The sequence below is a fragment of the Glarea lozoyensis genome (assembly GCF_000409485.1).
Source record: "Glarea lozoyensis ATCC 20868 chromosome Unknown GLAREA14, whole genome shotgun sequence".
In the NCBI taxonomy this organism is placed as follows: Eukaryota; Fungi; Ascomycota; class Leotiomycetes; order Helotiales; family Helotiaceae; genus Glarea; species Glarea lozoyensis.
The window spans coordinates 733,030-744,912 of NW_007360988.1; the positions used below are offsets into that span (position 1 = coordinate 733,030).

General features: G+C 45.1%; 4 protein-coding genes across 4 annotated transcripts; 3 read left to right on the plus strand and 1 right to left on the minus strand.

Annotated features, from left to right (window-relative positions):
• GLAREA_06819 (uncharacterized protein) lies at positions 1-555 on the minus strand (the record flags this gene model as incomplete). The annotated part of the gene is made up of 1 exon (XM_008080767.1): positions 1-555. The coding sequence occupies one exon, from the start codon at positions 553-555 to the stop codon at positions 1-3; it is 555 nt and encodes a 184-aa protein (XP_008078958.1).
• Positions 556-6,215: 5,660 nt separating this feature from the next.
• On the plus strand, positions 6,216-6,659 carry GLAREA_06820 (uncharacterized protein; the record flags this gene model as incomplete). Its single annotated transcript, XM_008080768.1, has 1 exon — positions 6,216-6,659. The coding sequence occupies one exon, from the start codon at positions 6,216-6,218 to the stop codon at positions 6,657-6,659; it is 444 nt and encodes a 147-aa protein (XP_008078959.1).
• Positions 6,660-7,143: 484 nt separating this feature from the next.
• On the plus strand, positions 7,144-8,934 carry GLAREA_06821 (uncharacterized protein; the record flags this gene model as incomplete). Its single annotated transcript, XM_008080769.1, has 5 exons — positions 7,144-7,365; positions 7,422-7,672; positions 7,723-8,123; positions 8,165-8,243; positions 8,289-8,934. The coding sequence occupies 5 exons, from the start codon at positions 7,144-7,146 to the stop codon at positions 8,932-8,934; spliced, it is 1,599 nt and encodes a 532-aa protein (XP_008078960.1).
• A 1,225-nt stretch (positions 8,935-10,159) lies between these two features.
• On the plus strand, positions 10,160-11,031 carry GLAREA_06822 (uncharacterized protein; the record flags this gene model as incomplete). Its single annotated transcript, XM_008080770.1, has 2 exons — positions 10,160-10,223; positions 10,292-11,031. 2 exons carry the CDS (start codon positions 10,160-10,162, stop codon positions 11,029-11,031), a joined length of 804 nt encoding a protein of 267 aa, XP_008078961.1.
• Between the last annotated feature and the right edge of the window lie 852 nt (positions 11,032-11,883).

Genomic DNA, 11,883 nt, shown 5'->3' on the forward strand with positions numbered 1-11,883 from the left:
TCATGCCTCATCAGGCTGCTTCTCCTCATCTTGGCTCTCATCAGCCAGGTCCTTCATCAGCACATCCTCGCCAGGAAAATCCTCCTCAGGCTGAATCGGTTCAACTTGGGACATGTCATATTGATTGGGTCGGCCACTTGCGTAACCTTCATCGTCCTCATCGTCGTCATCGTTGTCGACATTGCTTTCATCGGCGCTGTATCCCTCGTCGCTACTTTCGGCGTCGGGTGGAGGCATGCGCCACCACAATTCAGAAAACACTTTAACCGTGCGGACCAGTTGGCCCCCCTCTTTGCTACCATACTCATTGTACTTGATAAAATAGCTATGCCGTAAATAGTTCGAGGCGCCAAATGGACAGCGGGGGCAACGGCTGTCGACCATGCGGTCGACTCTGCGCTCCCTGGTCTCATCCTCTTCTTCGATTTCCTCCTGATCTGTACCATCGGTTTCATAACCGACGTCCTCCTCAAATGGCTTCAACTTCAAACAACCTGGACAGCGGCGTCGTTCCTCCCTCTCTTGGCTTGTCAAAGCTCGTTGGCGGCACATCATTTTGAATTCTGTACTGTCAAATGTCAGCAAAAGGGACCAAAAGAGAATACCTCAGAAAGAGAGAGACACTTACATTTGAAGTCTGATCCTCCGATTCAAATCCAAATATTTGAGCTTTCTCTAAGCAAGCGAGCGATTCTGATTGTATACTGTTAATCGTCAGCAAAAAGAGACCAAATAGAATGAAGAGGAGAGAGATAAACACTTACAAATGAGGTCCTGGCTGTGAATTTCCTTTGAACTTTCCAATAATAGTCAAGCGAGTGGGTGATTACAGTAACAGTGTTAGAAAGTGTTGATTGAAAGAGAGTGAGACGATGAATGATGAGAATGGAGGATTCACAAAACTTCCGAAGGATTTGTTATATACTGACCAACGGTGATTAGCAAAACAAGATCACATCATCACGTGTATGGTGTTTAGTTAGTCTACATGATCTGGCTAATCCTATTTCATCGTTGTTTTAATCAAAAGCTAGTAGTCTACCTTCCGCTAAACCAATTTCATCGACGTGCAAGGACCAGTTGCTAATCAGAACCAATCATCTACCTTCCCATCACTCCGTTAAAGCTCTCTCACTCTTCCGCACAGACCAGTTGCTAATCAGAAGCTGGTCGACGAGCTTCTCATCAGCGCGGTACGCGTCTCACGTCTTGTACAATCAGCAGTGTTGGTGAGTCTAAAGCAGTTGTGACGTCGTTAAGGGGGGAGAATGAGCTTGACTCACGTGAGAAGTGGATTTTTCTTTACTCATGGCTCCTAAAACATTTTCCGTTATTGTGTCATAACTAGAGAAAGAACATATGGAACTTTCTAGCCATTTGGAATGATTCTCAGAATTGTTGTGGTGTTGATGGAGAGCCACTTTTGTTGAAACGGAATCTTTTGTGACAGTTATGCACGTAATACAATTGAGTTCAAACTTTATTTTCTTTGACAATGTCCTCCTCGTAGCTAGGGAAATGCAGTAATCATTTTCTGGTTGATTGTGCCTGCCTTATTGTGAAGTATCTTGTGCTGCTTTCTACCTTGTCTTGGCGGACGACATGATAGAAAGTTAAAGTACAGAGTTCAGTTGATCATCTTGACACCACATTGCACCCCATGATCATTTTCTTCCATTAATACAGCTCTCGACATGATCTTTAAGAGTACTATCTAAACATCCTCTGCCACTGAGCAATCTCCTTCTCCCTACCTGTCTCCGCGCATCTGCGACCCCCTCCCCCTGAATACGCCCTCGCACGACTCCGAGCCTTCGCGTTCACGGCGACGATGTCATTACCCAGATAATCTTTCAACCTAGAGCAGGAAATCCAACCGGCAACACAGTGTCAGAAACCACCGGCTCGCTCTCGCAGTCTCCTGAATCTTTGGCGACAACAACGTCTACGATAATAAGCCGAACAAGTTATTGAGGGAAAGATAACGCGGGAAACCCAAACATGTTTCGAGAGAAGAATGGTCCAGTAGGAGCTGCAGATATCGCCGTGTATACTATGAAAAGAGGGAGAACATTGCGTGGACGCTCAAAGATGGAGACTCGATGGAAAGCTAGCCGGAACACTTCGCGAGTGCTGATTCCTGCCGGCCGTTTGCTCTCCAAAACTCGGGGAGTGGCTTTGTATCTTCTCCTTCATTAATCTTTTCACTAACTGCGTTCTTAGCATTTGCGAACTACTTTTCTTCCTAGTCGTTCAGTGCTCTCCTCACATCAATCATACCGAGACGAGAGGCAAGCATTTGCGCCACAGATTATCAGTCTAGCTGGGCACGGCAGGAGGGTTTGAGGAATTGCGCGTACATTGATGTTAGCTCCAGGAGCGAGGGCTCGTGCCGAGAAGTGGGATGGCAGCTTATGAGTGTTGAAGTGCTGATAAATGTTCCCGTCCATTCATTCCAAGAAGTTTGCAGCGTGGGAACCACATGTTCTTGGCTTTTTTTGTTGTTCCTCGTTGGAATGAACAGGTAGTCTCTTGGATTCTCGGGTGACAATGTGTTGTTGATTTGTTAGTTGGTTGTAGGACTGGTGACACACATCTTGACTGAGTGCTCGCACCCCTGCGATAGATAAAAGAAACAGCATTTTCTATGAATTGTAGACTGATAATCTGCAGGGCGCCATAGCAGAACGTTCGGTGCGGAAGATGGAAAATTTGATCATAACCTACTTGTGGCTCATGAGTTGATGTTGTGTTCTTATTAATTGACATCGGCTATGAAACAAAGGAACCAGTATTAGAGTCATAAGTATGGTAGTCGACAAACGATGAAACGTCTCTTCCCCATGTACCATACCAGTTTACCTACCTTGGACCATTTCCCGGACAATGCATAACCTATAAGATACGCAAAGAACGTTTTTGATATAAAGACTTTGTATCATTCAGATCAGAGAAGTTCGGAATCTAAATAAATGGAGGAGCAATCGGAGAGAGCTTATTACGAGCTCAATTAGACTTTAAGCCAAAGCTCTTCAAATCCCTTCCTCAGAAAAATCTGGTCGTGGAACTTCATTAAATATCCACGGGACTTCATATTGAAGTTATCATCATTCCGTGGGTTTGTGAGGAGTAAGAGTCAAGTGTGGTTCTTTGACAAACAGCAAAACGGGGAATATCTTGTTGTTTATGCATATCTCTACGAGCCTAGTGATGCAAGAGCGGGACTTTATAGGTGGAAAGTGAACAGATTCGTCAGCAAGGACAGCTTGGATTACACCAAGGAATACAATGATCTCCTTGCTTGGTTTTGTTATTACCGAGAAGCATTTGGCCTACCTGGGCAAAGTACGAAGCCGGACGACAAGATACCTGAACCATGGGATCCAATAACTGGACCTAGGCCTGAGAACTATTACAATGAGAGCTCCTTAAAAGGTGAAGCTTCAAGGCGACATTCGAGTTTAGATCGTGCCAATGAAGAAATATATTCGGAAAGAAACTGGAACGAAAGACATGCTTCTAGTACCCAATATAAGGTGAGTAGTAGCATGGGGTTTGCAACAGAACTTACTGAAACAGAACTGACAAGAAATTACAGGAAAGGTACCGTGAATACAAAGAACCACGACCGAAGGATGCTTACCACGATGATTGGTCTACTTCTCGTTCAGAATCATGGGCCAGTAAAACATACAATGACAGAGGAACTTCGGATTACAACCAGTCAAACTCTCGAAGTTTTGCTGATGCTCAATACCAAAACCTAGGAGCGTTTGACTATGGAGGTCCGAAATTCAATCACCAGTGCATTGAAAAACTGACGGGACACTATCTAACGATAATGAGTTCAGAAAACGATTTTTCAAATACCACTTTTGTAATATTAATGTTTAACCTCTATAATAGAAACAAAATTGCTTATTTAGTCCAAAGGTTTGAGTAAACATAAAGTTCCGGGGATGATATTACTGTTCTACCGTAATAAGGTGTCCAGTCATACTCGCAACACACTAGTGAATGCCATGCGGAATCGCGTGCTTTCAATATGACTGTTTTCCCTCCCTGGCTTCCTTTATTTCACATTTGCTAAAGCCATTCATAACCCGTTCAAAGGTATGCAAGATACTCCGATTGTGTAGGAGACATATGGTGAGTTGGTAGAAAAGGAGTCATAAAAAGCCCATGTTCCAATTCACAACTCCAAATTGGCGACTATAAAACCAGCTTCTCTCTCTCTCTTCTGCTCTCTCTCTTCTTCTTCCCAAACCATACAACTTTGAGAAACACTTCTATTCACATCTCCTCACAATGTCAAACAATCGAACAAGGTTGACCCATGAAGAAGAGCTCGATCTGTCCATAGTAGCGGAAGCAGAGCTTAGAACCAAGATAAAAGCTTCCGCCGATAAATACAAAAGGCTTTTGGCGGAAGAGTGGGCTGGGGAGTTTGACCAGATGGGAGAACCAAGCGTGATATTACAGATGAATCATCTCGAAAAGTGTCCATATCCTTTCATCGTTGTATAGATCTATGAGCCCAAGACTTTCTCACCGAAAGTACTGCCAGGATCTAAGTGGCTTCTTGTAGCGTGGCATGGAATGGACGACCACTGGGACTATGTGTGTGAAATGCAGTTTAATAAGGGAAGGGATGACCCGACGGTTAAGTTTATAGAAAAGTGGCAAGAAGAGCATAAAAAGATCCTTCCAGTGGATCAATTTCATCGATTCTAGTATCCAGGGCACATTAGAGGCGCTACATATTATGAGCTATCGGAGCGAGTAAAACAGAGTTTGGGTCTAGGAGATCGTGAAGACAAAAACGTAAGTCACTCAAGAGCCTATTCATCTGGAGTTTCAGTCCACATAGAAGAAGATTAGCCGCCGCTGTCAGAGTTAACCCTTTCTCAGAGATCCTCCAGCACAGATCAACTGGACTCGGCCCCTCACTCCAATAATCATAGCGGAGAATTAACACGCCCTACAAGCTCACGCCCAACCACATTCCCTAGTCGTCCAGAAATACCTGGATTACGCCGTAGAGGTGGTCGAGGCAGAAAATCTCTTTTTCAGCGACTCCATGAAGAATCAGATGGCTCTAACACCTCGCCCTCAGACACAAACTCTAGAGATACAAAACAGCCTAGAGAGCCCGGTGAAACCCATCAGGCGGGTGACACGACTCGTAATCCCACAACTCCATCCTCAGACTAAACCATCCCCCAATACAACGCATCCAGCTCCAGTATTCTCCTTGGATTTTGCGATGTAGACAACCAGCAACCTACTCAACAATGCGATTTAGATGATCAAGATGAGTAAACACGTTACTCTTCCAAAAAGAACCTTCTATACACTATGGAATATGGTGGGGATATGTAAGATTATAAGTGAGAAATGACGGAAGTGAAGATAGAGGGGAGGGGGGGGGGTTAATGCTGTTGTGGTGGAGTTTTCAAGAATTATCGTTTGCCTATACATTGGGTCGGAAGTTGAGGGGTGGAAAAGGAGTTTGTTGACCTGAAATCACGTGTAATCTTCTTTCGGCTTAGTTCCATCTATTCCTGTATATATACCTCGTACGAGCTCTGCTCACTTACTCTCCTTTAGACATCTTAATATATTGCTTTCTCCCTCTATTGCTTACTCTACCACTTCCCTTCCCACGAATGTTCATAGAGTTTGAGAGAAAACTGATGTAGAGTAATACACATTATTTGATGACTTTATTAATTTGAAACATTCCTCAGACAACACTGTAGAGTCAACAACTAAGTAGACCACACACAAAATACTGTATTCTATCGATTCGATCCCCTCGACATCACACATCTACTGTCGCTGATATTGCTCATAACCGGCCGACAATCAGCACTAAGATTGCTGCGTCTGTGATATGATTCAGTCACTTCAAAAGCGATGACTCTCGAGTCAGAGCCCTGAAACTAGAAGTGAAAGATATACAATTGTCATTGAACTTGTGATCGCTGAATGGTTCTTAATGGGTATTTGGGTGAACAGCAATCAAGCGTTGAATGAAACCGAACGGACTCACCTCAGTCTATGATGCATTGTTTCTCGAGTAGCTATAACTTAGCACTTTCCCACCTGACCCGTCCAAGAAGACAGCATCCTATTATTATCATGGGACGAGACAGTTCAACAACAGCATTTACACCCCGCATATCAAAATAAGACACAACTCAACCACCACCATGCTCGAGAAGAAAATCCAGAACTTCCACGAACAGCTGATGTGCGAGTACGACAAGCTCGCATCCGCCCAAAGCTCACACCTCGAAGCTCGAAAACAACTTCACAAGCTACGCGAAGATCATCGAGAACTAGTACGCGGCAGAGGCGACATGACCATGGTGATGGAAAGAAGCCTCGTGGAGACGCTCAGAAGAGAGATCCAGAATGTGAGCCACGATACTGCACTTTGCATGGAAGAAGTGGAAGATATCAACAGAGAGACAGCGACGCTAAAGAACACACTTCAAAATTGTGAGGGTGTGAAGAATCCAGTCGTTGAGCAGTTTACTCCACGGAATAAGGCCAGAAGACAAGATCTGAGGGCAAAGTTCGCTGATGAGTCGGAGCTTGTGAGGGTTGCATCGTCGTCTAGATTATCTGATAGAACTTGGCGAGTAGGTTGAACGTTGACTTTATCATCCATCTCCATAGAAATTGAATATATTCAATTTGAAATGTTTATTTCCATGTGCGTTTTCGGGACAGGTGGCTGGAATCAACCACTTCGAGGAATGTGGAATGCTGCACCACGCCACAACCAAGAATGCCATGTTCATTTTCGACACGCGAAAAATTCAGGATTTTGCACGAGGAATCCGATCCCAGCCGCGGCAATGTGCACGATATGGCAGTTATGGAGAGGCCCGGAGTCACTTCGACTTCTTCTCATTCTGTCATCGATGCTTTTCTAGTTCTAAACATATTCTTTTCCTTCAGATAACAGTTTCTTTCTTGCCAGTAGTTTGAGGTCATTCTCATAGAAGTAATTCCAGAGTTCGCATCACAGACGTTGGAGACTGGATAGAGTGGCGAAGAGAGAAATACAATTCAAAAGAACGACACCTATACGAGCATCCGGCAGACTCTATCACAGAGGTTCTAATAACAATGGCGGACGAGAAGTGCTCAGCCGTCGAAATTGTAACGGTACAGGCAGAAGAAGAGCCCTCTCGAACAGTCAGGATTCTTCAGCCAAACATAGTGTGCTTTACGATCACCATTCTTGCAGTATGCTCGATTACTGGTATGTCTGTGGGAGCAACTACTTTCAAGTCACAAAGTGTGCAGTCCACGATGATAGTAGCATCTCAAGCCAGTGTTTTGACCTCCGTAAGATTATCGATAACCAGAACTAGGATGAAGTTAGCTAATATTGCCCTTTGCAGTCGATATGCACAATCGCATATATACTCGTCCACGTTGTTGCAGCGTATCGAAATCAAGCAGTAGGAATCATTCGACCACCAGTCTTGAAGTTACATGGCGCATGCTTCATCATCGCGAGAATAAACTTTGTTCTGTGGATGATCACCCTCGTTTTGACCTGTGTAACCCTATCGCAACGCGCTGGAGACACGAAGGATCGCCAGAATTTGAGAGTAGAATCAGTTGGAGTCGTGATGTCTTGCTTTTCGTTGTAAGTCTAAAATACCTGAGGGCTTCGGTTCGATGGGCTGACGGGTGAAGCGTTGCTATGGGTGTAATTTTGACGTCCCTAGAAGCATGTCAGTATCCATTTCAACCGCCAGCAATTCTAGAAATAGAGAAGGAGATCATTGCCCCAGCTAGCCCATATGGAAATGACGCCATGGATGGTTTCCGAACTCTTGCAATCAATCGCCGAACCCCTATACAGCGTCTTCCTTCCTCCCGTTTGACAAGCCTTAAAACAAAACCACTACCCAGAGCCCCATCATCCATAATACTCGAAGAGTCAGAGCGACCTCTTACGCCACTCCTTCCAATGGCAGAAATTCCCAGGCAGCGGGGGTGGGGCGAGGAATGGAGGCACCTTGCGAGACCGCCTACGAATCGAGGTCTTAAGAAATCAGACTCTGCAATATCTGGGTCATCGCGCTCGTCTTGGGGTATTTCAGTTCAATGACTCAGTGCTCACGAAGTTCGCAAGAGCGCAAAGAATCGAGGACTATAACACCTGGCAGCAGTATTAGTAACATCAAAAGACGCTCACCACTCTCGACAGTCAGGTAATTGGGCTTCTATCGATTTTCTGCATCCGCTAACGTGCTCAGGTCCGCTAATTCTCCTGACGTTTTCGAACAATTGGAACTTAGATACTGCCCATTGGCAATCCCGGCGCCTCACGAATGGAACTTATCTCGCACCGCCTCTTTGCCTGAATTGCTCCCCGTGGCAAGAATTCAAGACCTGCAAAGAAGATCCTCTGTCGAGTCGAAATCATTCCCAGTGTGTCAAGCACCTCTGCCATTATCGGGGCACCAGAGACCTCAAAAAAGATCAAGGTATTTGATGAAACGTCGAGTTCCGAATCCCAGGTCGTCGAATAACTGCCAAATAAGCATTGACCAAGAAAGAGTGGCCGAGGAGTATGTCAAAACTGTTGAGACATTTTCGATATCCAGAAGTCTGAGCGCTTTTGATGCAAGTTCACAAGAACAGAAACCCGACAATGGCAGGGAGAGAAAAACTGTTCCATGTTGGAGTTCCTTTTACCAGAAGCTAGGTCCTCAAGAACGGTACAGAGAGTCGGGTTCTGCTCCTATCGCACGATCTCATAGTGCCACGGGTTCGAGAGAGCTGTGGGCGTTGACTTCCAACCCGCCAGATGCAGAAGAACAGGAGATACCCAAGATTGCTCCATTGAGGCGACTGAGTCTCGGGGACATTTCCTTAAGCCTAGGTAAAATCTTTACGTAGAATAGATGGCGGTATCATTGGGAAATGCCAAATCAGCCATATGATCGCCTTATAAATTTTGTGTATCATTGAAAAGACAAACCAGCTGTGATGAAATACTGGATTTGAGGGTACTCTTCTCCCCATCAGCGGACTCTAGGGTGCCTGGAACCTGGAATTCGACGATGATACGAGTCATACACGTCACTAAGTTTTCGCACCATGAAGCGAGGTGCAACTTGGACCATCTACAAATTGACTGGTGACATTGGAACACTTTCTATCGTCCTCCCGATATCTGTATTATCGGATGCTTGCCCAGGTGTATTTCTACTGCGATATGACGTCGTTCCATCTCGCATGCGGCTCGACTGGTTGAAAATGCCTGCGCTGATATGATTCTACGTTTCTGCGGGGAATATGTCACTATTCGCGGGGTACATGAGGAGTGGCTCTCCGTTCGGGTAAAAAACGTCTCATTTTGGTACACACCCCATTAAACTACTACCACAGTAAATTATAACTTTTTTAGTACACAGAAACTTATATAGATAGTTACTACTAAGACATCTTTTATCTTAGTAACTAATATTTAGTTTTATAGACGTAGTAATTAATTCTTTTGACATAGAAAGGGGAGTAATACTCGTAAGTAAGGCACACGAGCCATGTACCAAAATGAGACGTTTTTTACGCGAACGGAGAGAGTGGTACTTGAGATGCAAGAAATAAATGCCGGCTATGAGGGCATCGTGAAAAATATTGGTACGTAGACGACCCTCCTTTACGGAGATAGCGGGTGGTGATTGGTGAAATTGCTGACTCATGAGCGGCATGACGTTCCGGTTCGAGTGGTCCATTGAAACCTCAACTTTAAGGCGTCAACGTCTCCCGTTCTCACCGAAACCCCTGCTCAATTTACACATGACAACGGCTGGTGATTGCAAACATACACTACCAGCACCTTCACGAATTCCTGCTTGCAAACCAACTTCAAGACATCTTGCAAAAATACAACTCACCTGCCAAATTATCCTTCACACACAAGCTCAGCCACAACAGAACCAGATCAGATCATACCAGTCATCGGAGATCAGCGTGCAACTACGGACGTACCAGCATCTACATCTTTAAAAGCTCGCGAGACCCCTCACAACAGTCCACCCCACCACGTTCGCAACCTGCAAGACCAAAACAAGCTTGATTTTTACACAACTCCCTCAACACAGTTCAAATCACCGCGAATATGGAAGAGGAAGTACCAACCAGGGTCCATTCACCACCAAGCCCCTCTACCAAGAGGCCAAAAGGTAGGTAGCTATCACCCCACCAAGCTCAGAACCCTCCTCCCATGTTATCCGGCTAATGAACTGCTCAGGTATTCTCAAGAATTCTTACCACCGCTCTCCAACTCGTCAAGCTCCAATCTCGACTTCGCCTCCTCCTGCATCACCAGTAGCAGCTGTTCGACCTGACTTCGATCGCGAAATTTCCGAGAAAGATATCACCTTGCAAAACACGCTTCAAAATGCAGGTCATCGTCGTTCGTCATCCGCAGCACGACCATCCGGGTCACGAAGGCAATCTGGTCACTCTTCTAGTGATAATAATGGAGACGATGCAAATATGCGCTTGAAATGGGACGAGGCAAACTTATACCTCACAGAACAAGAGAAGAGCTCTACCATGAAGATCGACGAGCCAAAAACACCTTACGCGAAGCAATATGACCCAACCGAAGATGAGGACGAGATAAGAACGATAGATGCGCAGGATATCATGGTAGATGAGCTAGACAGAAAGCACAGTCCTGGAAAGAGCTCCCGCGCTAAGGAGGACGATATTCCAGGGCTCAGTCTAGGTGAGCCTGAGGAAGCAGTGCCAGAGAATGAAGAAGACGAAGAGACACGCCGCAAGCGCAAAGAAAAGTCGGTTCACGTTGCGGGCGAGGACCATTTGGGAATGAGCGCAGAGGAAGCTGAGAAGCATCGGAAATTTGAGAATATGCGAAAAAAGCATTACGAGATGAAGAATGTTGCGAATCTACTTGGGCACCCAGAAGACCTGGACGCGCTCGATGAAGATGGAGATAACGATATGAATGGAACTGCCAGGTGATCAACAGCGGAAGTCGGGACGGGTATGTACAGCGCATATGTGTTAGGAGTTTAGTTTCCGAATTCTCTTCATGTCAGTGAAAGGTATAGTGCTGAGAACAACAGGCTGGGTATGGCACGAGTGTTTGCGAAGGGTGGCCTTCATCTTGTATTACTTCCTTTCTTCTTCTCAGTGGATGGAATTTCTTCACCAGAGCATTTGAGCACACAGGGTTCACTGGATAGGTGATGATGACTGCATGATACCTATCGCTATTTTAGCTAGATTTTAAATGATTTCATTGATATTCAATCAAGTGTTATCGATGCCATGATTTGAGATACTTCCAGCTACTCTCCCTCGCGGTGGACAAAATAAATGGTATTCGAAACATGATATTTAGTAGCAAATAACTCAGTATCGTATATTTGTCTATTCTCTTGGTGTAGACCGTTTAATAGATCTAAATTAAACCTACCAGTTTTTAAACACAATTTCAAGGAGGTTTTGCCACATGTTTTGTCCTCTGCGAGGGGGATGCTCGCTTATCGGATATTCTCAGTGATAAATCATAATTTCTCTTATCTCAATTCAAACACGCTCAACATTTACACTTGAAAGCAGCTACTAGACATCGACGAACAACATCGTGAAGTTTACATTTCTATCCAAGGTCTGATCAAACAACGCCCCTCAGGGCTTCAAATTCATTTCCCAAACACCTTGCAAACCTCTTGAACCTTTCGATTCCCAAGACTCCAAAACCCAGGGTATATCTACTCCCCGACTTTCAAACGCCTTAAACCCCATCACTCCACACCTAGTCTCTTTCTCCAAACCCCCCCCCCCCCCCCCGCGCCTTTCCTCTAATAA